This window comes from Ixodes scapularis, unplaced genomic scaffold (genome assembly GCF_016920785.2).
Source record: "Ixodes scapularis isolate PalLabHiFi unplaced genomic scaffold, ASM1692078v2 PGA_scaffold5__190_contigs__length_132052651, whole genome shotgun sequence".
NCBI classification, from domain to species: Eukaryota; Metazoa; Arthropoda; class Arachnida; order Ixodida; family Ixodidae; genus Ixodes; species Ixodes scapularis.
This window is the reverse complement of record NW_024609880.1, coordinates 39,413,825-39,424,588: the sequence shown is the minus strand read 5'-3', so window position 1 is coordinate 39,424,588 and position 10,764 is coordinate 39,413,825. Positions and strand designations below refer to the sequence as shown.

Below are 10,764 nucleotides of genomic sequence, written 5' to 3'. Positions count from 1 at the left end.
CAGACGCGTAGAAAGATTTTCTTTCCTCAAAGCCGTAACCTGCGGCGTGCCTCAGGGTAGCGTACTGGGCCCTCTGCTCTTTAACATTTCTTTATAAACGACGTTGCAAAGGTTAGTGCTCTCGCGCAGTTTGTAAGATATGCCGATGACAGCAGCCTTTTTAAGTCGGGCGTAGACGCAGAAAGTTTAATTTTTAAGGGGAACGTTATTCTCGTGAAATTTCGCAGATGGTCTAAGGTAAATTGCCTTAACATTAATGTAAACAAAATCAATTCACTCATATTTTGGTAATTGAATAAGCACGTCTCCTTCACTAAATCCCTCACCTTAGGCGGTACAGTAATTAAAATAGTTAAGCACCACAAAACGCTGGGCGTAATTTTTTCTAAAAATCGGTCGCGGGATCGCTATATTGATAATTTGGCCAGAGGTTGTGCAGAGTCATTGGCGTTGTTAGAAGATGCCGCTCAACTTTGCCTGTTAACATAAAATTCATGATTTATCATGCCCCTTTCCGGTCTTATATAAATTATTGTCACCTCGTGTGGGGCACAAAAACAAGTTCCAATTTAAACAAAATTCTGCTACTACAAGAAAAGATACTACGTATCATTGCTGATGTACCCTACCTATATACACTAAACTGCTGTTCCGAAAATTCAGGATTATTGCCATTACAAATATGCGCGTATATCGCCTTTTGTATGCTTTCCTTTTCGGAACAAATGAATTCATTGAATTTCTTTGGCGCACCTCGGACTTGATAAAAAGAAGTCCCGATCAGTATGCGCTGCTCTGAGGTATGGTATGTTCCTCATTTCCGCACGAATCATACTTTACAATCCCTTCGCAATATGTTACCGTTTCTACTCAACCGGTACCACCTAGAGAAAAGATATATACTCTCTGACTAGAGCTGAATTGCATATGTGTTTTATCTAACGCGCATGTCTCTGTATGGCATTTTTCTTTTTCTTTTTCTCGCTTTCGCTTAATATGCTTGCTGCCGAATATTTGTGCGCTCTCACTTGTTTACTCTGTTTATTAAAACTGAAGTAGATGCCTAGTTGGTAAGAGACACTATATATGTTGAATAACAAGGCTTTTCAATGTATCACACGTTTCTGCCAGGTTGCTATGCTTTTTTTGCTTTAGGGCCCCAGACCAACTCAAGTCACCTTATGGTAGCTTTTTGTCTGGAGGCCCGCCAGAGTATGTTTCTGGAAATAAATATTTCATTTCATTTCAATTCAGTTTCTCTTCTCAGTTAAGCGGGGATTTGGTGTCACGTGACCTGAAGCCACGGTAAGTATTCACCAAATTAGTTTCCCTGTTAAATTTAGCGAGAACAGGGTGATATCACGTGGCCTAATAACACGTTACCTATACATCAATTCAGTTTCCGGGTAATATTTACAGAAAAAGATCGACCCAATGTTACTTGACGTCAGGTGACCTTTGCACGAAATCTGTTCATCTTCTAAGTTTGGCGGGGAAATTTATGTCAAGTGACCTACGCACCAATTTATTTTCCCCAATGAATTTAGCTGAAGCATTGAAGCCATGTTACCTATGCACCGAGGTTTTCTCTCAATATACCAGGGAAATTGATAAAAAAAAATGAAGGCTTTCCTTCAGTCCCCAGAGAGACAACCTAATGCATTCAACTGGTTTTAAATAACTGCACATTAAATACTGCATTTTATGCATTATGGTATTTTTGTGATAAAGGTCGCTGCTAATTTTTGATTTGGTCTGAACCTGGGTAGATTTTTTTTAGAACCGCCATGTTCGCCATGAATAAAAGATCAAAACTGTAACGGATACAAACGATTCAAACGGTTCCAGGGGACGTACTTTAGTCATTCCGCATGAGTTCTTCGTTTGGTGGAGGCCTCTCGAGACATCTCGAGGACTGAAAGTTGCCTTTGGAAATATTTCTTCAAGAGCCGACTATAGGCAAACTTCTTTCGTGGTATGCATGACATCCAGGCTTTTTTATATTTATTTCTAAGACTTTTAAATTCCCGTCCAAACAAAACAAATAAAGGAAGCGGCGCCGCAGGCGTCCGTGGCGGCGCAGTAGCGGGATCGGGCGCGAGAATGAGGCTGACTGCCCACAGCGGCACATCATTCCTTATGGCTTCTCTTGAAGCCTAGAACGTTAGACCCCGATTGGTCCGGTAGTATACACTGTGAGTATAAACAAACTACATTATTTTCCAACATTTTATAATTCTTTATTAACTTAGGGAAAGATAAAAAAAAAACAGGCAATTGCAGGTATTGAACCCCGGCCATCTGCGTGGGAGCCAAGCAAGCTGCCGACTTAGCTGCACGGACTTTTTTTTTTCTTTATTGCTCAGCTGCGCGGACTTGGCTGCGTAGGCAGAATTATCCCGGACGATACCGTTCGATATTCGACAAGGGGTGCAGTACAAGAACTTCGGCAACCACAAGAGAACGTTACTGTTGGTTATCCCATCCAGCCTTCGAGAATAACTCTTCCAAGGTCGCCTTGACGACCCGATGGCAGGGTGTAACGCTAGTCATGATTGTGCCCTCATGTTATCAGCCGCTGCTCTTTTCTTATCTGTTTCGCTGCTCATATGTTCTGTATGTATTATCTTGCTCCAGGCAATAAACGTTCGTTCGTCACTTGACACGCAACAGACTCCATGGTGTCAGAAGTGGAAAAGAAATGTTTCTAGCAGACGCCCTTTCGAGGTTTCCAAACGAAGCACCCTTGCGAGAGGAAGCAGAACATTTTTATGTGAACGTAATCGAATGCTTGCCTGTTTCAGACAAACATCTGAACGATGTACTGGAAGAAACCAACCGGGACCCCAGCATGACGAAGCTCCGGGAGTACGCAGGTAATGCTTGGCCCAAAACCAAAAGCGAGGTTCCAGCCGAGGTCCGAACCTGTTGGAACTACCGCGATGAAATGCGCGTCCAGGACGGACTCGCGTTTCGCAGCAACAGGCTCGTCATCCCCGCGAGGCAACAGAGGGAAGTACTTTCTTTGCTGCACTCCGCGCATGAAGGCGTCGGAAAATGAAGTCAAGAGCAAAGGCCGTAATTTTTTGGCCCAACATGCGAAGCGACTTTTAGCAAATGGCAAAGAATTGTGCCGAGTGTCAAAAGTATAAACCTAAGAATGTGAAGTTGCCACTACTCAGCCGTGACATCCCTACATTGCCATGGCAGACCATGGGAATAGACTTGTGCTACCACAATGACAAAGAATTTATTGTTGTGTTAACTTTTTCTTTTTTTTTCGATGTGAGAGCCCTCGACCGCTCGACTGCGAGCAGAGTCATCGCGGTCTGCGCAGACATCTTTGCGGCACACGGCCTGCCAAAGACGCTTTGCAGTGACAATGGTCCGCCATTCAGCAGCCAACAGTTCAAGGACTACCTCCGTAAGATGGCCACCAGGCACGTCAAATCCAGTCCATACCATCCGCGTGCAAACGGGATTGTGGAACACGCAGTGCAAGAGGCAAAGAAGCTCCTGAGGAAATATGCCTATGGTGGTGACGAATACTACACCGCATTACTGGAGTGGCGCAATACTCCCAGGGATGATTATCTCAAGTGAACTGTGCATCGGCTGATGGTGCGACAGACTGGGACCCTTCTACCAGTACCCCCGAGTCACCTGGAGCCGAGCATCGTTCGACCGCAAGTTCTCTAAAGACGTCTACGGTACATCCGGGCGAAACAGCGGACGTATTACAACCGCAGCGCCAGGTCTCTTCCCAATCTAAACGATGGCGACCAGGTGACCATGTATGACACCTTGGCCAAGACGTGGGCTCAAGCAGCAGTCACTGGAGCAGCGGGTGCCCCTTGGTGCTACATTGTCCAGGATCAAGACGGACGAGAGCTTCGCCGCACGAGAGAACACCTGAGAAGCACAAGCCAGGTCCTGATGCCGACATCACACAACACACCACCAGCTTTGCCCGAGACTCAGACGGCGGAATTGCGCCGTAGTGAGCGACCAAGGAAATGTCCCGCAAAATACCCGGAGCCAGAACATTAACAAGCATTTAGGTGTCTTTAAGATCTGTAGTAAGCAGTCCGTACAACAAAAGTGCTTATAACTACCTTGTGTTTCAATTATGTTCAATTCGAAAAGCTTTCTTTAAAGAAGAAAAAGGAAGATGTAACGCGAGTCATGATTGTGGCCTGATTTTATCAGCCGCTGCTCTTTTCTTATCTGTTTCACGGCTCACATGTTCTGTATATACTATCTTGCTCCTGGCAATAAACGTTCGTTCGTCACTTGACACGCAACAGACTACCTCGGGTACAGCAGGACACTTGCCAGAGTTCGTGAAATGTACTACTGGCCAAAGGTTTTGAACACCGTTCACATCTACACACGATCGTGCCACAAATGCCAACAACGCCAGAAACCGCCCAGGAAGCCGGTTGAACTTCTTCAGCTGGATGGCCCCCCCCCCCCACCCCCCTTCGCCCCCCAACTGCCCCGTTTCAACAAATCGAAATGGACTTCCTTGGACCGCTATGGTGATACGTTAGGACGGCGAAGTAAGCTGTATCAATGTCAAAGTGCAGGCCAGCACGCACACGTTTAAAAAAGTAATGACAGCGCAGAGTTTGCTTCAGTCCACAATTGACATGAAACGAAATGTCCGCAAGCAGATCCCTATTGAAAAGACCATCAGGAAAGATCCTGATGGTCCATCATGATGCTCTGACGAGTTTTGGGACATTGATCGTCTGATCACCTGATCGTGCGATGGTTTGATGGTCTGACGTATTTGGGATATTGATGGTTTGATGGTTTGGTGGTGTGTTGGTTTGATGGTGTGATGGTTTGTTGGTGGGTGTATAGTTGTAATCACACATATGTACTGGCAGAAGACAAAGATTTCATTACAGTCAAATGTAAAATTTAATATGTGCCCGATATTATTTCAAAAAGCATTAGGGAACCTTCTGAAACCCCCGTATAAATCTAAAAGCAAAGTTGGTACTTAGGTTATGGGATGTTATTATTTCTATTTGGAAATGCTTGAACGTTGAATTATTAAGCAGCGAAAACAAGATGTAAGAGAAAATGCATTTAATACACTCGCTACTTTTGAGACTCCAAGACGCGCAGCAACTTCAGCGGTGTCCGTTCCGTAGCTATCTACACTATGTCCCCATGTTTTATGTTGGGCATGACAGCGTCGTTCGACAGCGCCCAATACACTACGCCTCGTCGCCCCGAGAATGCAGTAAGCCTCGTATTGCTGCATTCACGGCTTTGTAAACGTTTTTCCTCCCAAATATTCAGTTCACAGTCCAGGTACGCCCTGTAAATGATTTTCCTATCAAGTAAAGTGCTTTTTTTGGCACATTCTCTAAAACGTAGATTGTAAACATGATATAAACATAATGAAGCGGATCACCAAATCGTTTCACCAACGGACAGTAAAACAATTTACAACAGACCTATGGTTGCAAAAACATACCTGACTCCATAAGGAGGTGTCTTCGTTACCTTTTCAGTATACGGGGACAATTGTTGAGGCGGAGTATTACGAATTGAACACCCTGTTTCGAGCCACGCCGCTGTCAGCTTTACACACCGAATGCAATTCACGCATGCGCGACGACGTGAGATCAATGGCGCCTTCTCTCGGCCACCACAGGATCCTCCCGAATATAGTCAGGTTCTTTCCGCAACCGAAAGATGTCATGAGAAGCACTGTCAGCGCTTTTTTGTTCTGATGGTCTATTGAGATATCCTGAGAGGTCTCATCCGGGAAACATCAAAACGTTTTGACGGTCTGTCAGTCGGCCAAACAAACGTTTTTAATGTGTCCGAGCCACAAATAGACACCTTTAATGGTCCATGAGCCACCATCAGGACATTTTTAATGGTCTGTCAGGCACCATTAAGTAAGCTTGTCGGACTATCGACAGTTAATTCTGGTAGTATTAGCGGGATTACAAACACTGTGTTAATATATATCTATACATATATATGCGATCGGTTTGAGCCTGCATGCGATCAAGTCAAGATGAATATAAACTCGCTCAGAACCACTGCAACCACGCGCGCCCATGACTGATCGAATATTGCCGTTGCATATACGAGCCGCTGCAGACTATAATTCGTGAAAATACCAGACTTTACGCTGTCAACGTGCTTTGATGGTACAAAGCTCTTTTATGGTTCATCGCCTGATGGTCTGGCGGACCATGAGGTGCCGTTATGAGCATCTGGCGGACCGTCAAACGCTTTTTATGGTCCTCCAGGGTAGTTTGATAGAAGCCATTGGAGCACTTGGCGGACCGCCAAAACGCTTTTGATGGTCCATCAGGGAAGTCTGATGAACCATCAGGTGCCATTGGTGCTCCTGACGGACCATCAAGACGCTTTTGATCGTCTATTTGGAGGGTCTGATGGACCATCAGGAGCCATGAACTAGGTCTGGTGGGCCAGAAAGAAAGCCTGATGTTCCATCAGGGATGTTTTATGGGCCATCAAAAATGCTTGATGGGCCATCAGATTTTCTTTATAGTTTTCGATACGGGCTGGATTAGAATCTACACGACCGTATGCCGAAGCAGACATCGCCAACACCCACTGCAAAAAAGCGGCGAGTGATGGTGACTTCGATGCTGGCTGTTTATTTTTTGTTACAGATTGCAATACCGGATAGCACTTTCTAATGGACATCGGAGTAGGAGTCAGCGCCTTGCCTTGATATGCACTTCCACTGTGACCTTGACCTGTCCATTGCGTCTTACGGTAAAAATGTTTTGACTATTATAATTTGAGTACCCGAGATATTAAACAGCATTGTTCGTAAAAACCGAAATTACGTAATAATTCGTATACTTTTCCAGGCTCTTGAATCTTTTGCATGGTCGACACGCTGGTTTATTTGGCACGCTTAGGCCGATACGTTGCCATGGAGCTAGAGGGCCGTTTTTCTCTACATTAAAGCTAACCCGTTTGATTCTACATAGCGAGCTCGTAATTCCTCACATGAAAACGCATTAAAGAAGTGTTTGTTATCAATTAAAAATAACAAAGTCTCGCGAAAAGAGGCTAAATAATCTGACATCTTTTTGTACGTGATTATCTCAATATTTTCCGAGCGAAGATGTGATCTCTTCCGCAGATAAACTTCTTTGCGGTCATTTACCTGGTCCAAGCCTATGAAGTGAACGTATGAGTTGACCATAATGTGTGTAATGCTATTTATATAACTTAACTTTTTAAAATCATTATTAACTTTTGTTGTTTGGTGGTAATGTTTGTTTATTTTTTATAATTTACTGGAACTTTCCAATAACACAAGGATTGAAGTCCAAATAGTGTTTGAAAACTTTGTTTTCAATATTTTTCTCCAGCTGATGTGGTAAAAACTAAACTTCTCTAAAAGTTAATAAGCAAATATACAAAAGCTATTTGACATCAGACCTCACCATGTCAACAAAAAAGGAAAAATTTTATAAGACAAGATAAGTGAAATGGTTTTACCGAAAATGTCAAAATACCAGTGGCAGTATTTCTACTGCGCAGTCTTGGACACATGATTGTTATAGAGTTTTACCGAGATGCCTGTGTGAGAAATTATTTTCATGCGTTCGACATAAATAATAAATTGGAGCTAAAAGGGTTTGTGGGACGTTTAAGAGTAGAACGCAATAGCGTTAGCAGGTACCGATCCCAAAGCCTTCGCATATAAACCCGCGCTAGTTTCCAAGCCCCGCAATCGTGTGTGCGTGGTCTAGTCGGTGGGGGTCATGTGGTCTCATTGAATGTTTTCCGCGAAAGTTTGTGTGAAACGTTTCCGCTATATTTTGAGGAAAACTTTTTCGGTAAATTGGAATTGGCAAACTATTTCCCCAAAGTTTGGTGCGAAAACTTTCCGCTCCATTTCGCGAAATATCTTCCCGCCAAAGTAGGTGGATCAATGGGCTCGTGACGTCACAGACACTTGTGTCGTCACACGTGGCTGCGCGCGTTGGATTATGGAATTTTTTGTCGCATCGACGCCGTCGCCGATACCGGATTTTTTGCGACACGACCTGCTAAACGCAATCGTGTTAATTGTTAAAAAATATAGTTCTGGCGCAGCATGAAGTAGGCATGCATTTTTGCTACCTTTTTACTGGTTTTACCGCTAAGTTTTCATTATTTCTTTCGATGCCTGAAGACTGTAGAGTGAAAGGGAAAAGAGTGATTAAGGAAAGTCATTAGGGGGCTGCAGCTTTGCCAACTTCTCTCCAATAACGCTGGAGACAACATCTGAAACTAGTATGAGGCAGTCGTGTAGGCATGCATTGATGGAAAGCACGTTGCAGGAATGAAGTACAAATTTTAATTACGGTGTCGAACTATGGCCATTCGCAGCAAGAAGAAGCTCACGTTGTCTAAGCACGAGTTTTTTTTTTTTTTTTTTTAAGATGTTTGGAAGCAGGGAAAAACAAAATACTGCCACACTCCCACGCAAAGGCGTCTGGCACCGGCCGAAAATACATTACTGTGCTTTCAAAGGAATATCAATCAAGGTATTGTAGCAGGTGGGCTGGACAAGCTCCGTGTAGTTTCAATATATTCAACTAAACAGTAGTTAATCTATTCTTTTGGGATTAAAAGGCTGGCTGCAACGCTGTAAGGAGTTTTCATTTTGGGGGGCTTTGTATTTGTAAATGCATTTCCTAGGGGAACAGTGGAGCCAAAGCGTTAAATAGAGAGGCATTTTCACATAAACCAAAGCAACCTGCAAGAAGCAGCTTGTCCATCACTACATAGCCTGCACAAAAGCTCTCGCTCCTCCCCCCCCCCCCCCCCCCCCCGGGCTCCCCTCGAACAAGAAAAAAAAAAGAACAAACACAGATTTAACTTTTTTTATTGTCTGACGACATTTCACGTGAAGATGAGACTCCCTTAATGTTTTAAGGGTTACCTCAACTGCCAAACTCCCTTCCTGCAACGCTTCACGGCGCTGAGATCGATGGCTGTAATGTGGCAAAACCTGCGCAATCAAATTAAACCGGGGCAACAAGTCACGTATTTGTATTTGCGCGTTAATCTCGTCTGCCTCCCCATTGGTAATGTTGGTATGTTTTTATTAAAATTTGTTTCTTAAGTTTCAGCCCTTGCATTTTAGATTCCACGTTCGCTCTCGTCTCAAGGCTCTGGTGATACCTAAGCTAAGCCTAGCGTCAGAGGCAAAGTATGTAGTTAGATCGGCATTCCTTTCATTGAAACTTAGGATACCCGTAGCATCTTTGTTCTCCTTCAGAACCTTTTAACTAAACGTTAGCTGTGAGTTCTGCGCTTGTCCTGTCCACCTCTTTTTCTTGTCCTTGTCCTTCGTGCTGTAGAGTATTTCAAGTCCGGCGCGTGGGCAGTATCCTGCACAAGCAGGGTGGGCAGACATGTTAGTATTATCCTTTCGCGAATATATTCGAGTGCCTGATATTGTGAAACAAAGCGAGCCCTACCTTCCAGCCAATATTAAGGGCGAAGCTCCTTAGGATCTAGCCTTGTCCGGCTTCCGTGCTAACATCGATTGCCATCCCATCTGTCTTCTTAAAAAAAAAAAAAAAAAAAAAAAAAAAAAACGTTTCCGCAGTCGACACGATTTAAACCTGTGCGGGGAGACCCCACTGGATTTCTAGTCCATCTTCTTAACCACTTCGCCACGACTGCGGTTCGAGTAGGGGGCTCTGAGCTGGGCTCAAGAGCTGGGGATGTCATGGATGAAACGTTGCATGTAGCCGCTCAACATCTATACAGGAGAGGGCGCTGCGGTCAAATGCGTATATAATGGCGTTAAGCTTTGCATGCGTTGGCTCAACGTTTATAGACCAGAGGGCGCTGCGGTCAAATGCTCAAATGCGTATATAACCACGTTCCATATCACACATTCTCTTTCTGACATGGACCGTTGACTTAAGCGGTGTAGATGCGTTCCCACGGCTTCTTGCGGATCCAAGCTGATCCGCTAGAAGAACCACTGGCTCTGCATTTCACTGACCATAAAGCAGTAATATTGAAGTCGAAATGCAATCCAGAACACAGCACTGCCTATGAGCAATAAAAAAATATCAGCACCATCAGCACTACCTTTGAACGATAAAATCAGTATCATCAGCACCACCAGAGCTTCGCCCCAATCAACATCATTCACCAGGTGGAGATGAGATCATTTTTTTATTTATCAGATATACAGGAATCTTGTGCGTGTATATTATATAGGTTTTGGAATATTCTTTTAATGGATCCAAGGAGCCACTGCGTGAATGTCAGAAGCTACTGGCACCGGAAAACAGCACATATAGCAAAAAAATACGAGGGTTGCGTAGAAGGCAACAATTTATCTGCACAGTTAGAGCCAACTTTTTTTTTAACGTTGTATAACGCTTTGGGACGAGAATACAGTGCCTGCTTGTATATATGACCCAGAAGCTTGGGAAAGGATCGGGGGCATGTAAGATTTTGGAAGGTGAAGCCGTGCGAGACTCGCAGGGTTGAATCTACATATTTGCAATTATCTAACGCAATCCCGTCCCATGGTTAAAGTGAGCAACAAGAGATGGAAAGATAGTGAAGAAGACTGTAACCTAGCTATTTTTAAGGTCCTTACTACACGGTTGCATCAACTGGTTGTCATGCGAGTATGGCGATTTCTTTCTTTAAGAAAAGGCGCTGTACGACAAGTCCCTCAAGACTGCTCGACTCAATCAATGTTATATTATTCAGACAAGCAAAAGT

General features: G+C 44.0%; 1 protein-coding gene and 1 pseudogene across 1 annotated transcript; both read left to right on the top strand.

The window, feature by feature from the left end:
* Positions 1-348: 348 nt before the first annotated feature.
* On the top strand, positions 349-942 carry LOC120838752 (annotated as a pseudogene).
* Positions 943-3,117: 2,175 nt separating this feature from the next.
* Positions 3,118-3,603, top strand: LOC120839554 (uncharacterized protein K02A2.6-like). The gene has a single exon (XM_040209864.1). The coding sequence runs from the start codon at positions 3,118-3,120 to the stop codon at positions 3,601-3,603; it is 486 nt and encodes a 161-aa protein (XP_040065798.1).
* Positions 3,604-10,764: the final 7,161 nt, after the last annotated feature.

What these genes read in the sequence shown, in the direction of transcription:
- LOC120839554 (XM_040209864.1), top strand. Translation starts at nt 3,118, where the DNA reads ATGGCAAAGAATTGTGCCGAGTGTCAAAAGTATAAACCTAAGAATGTG.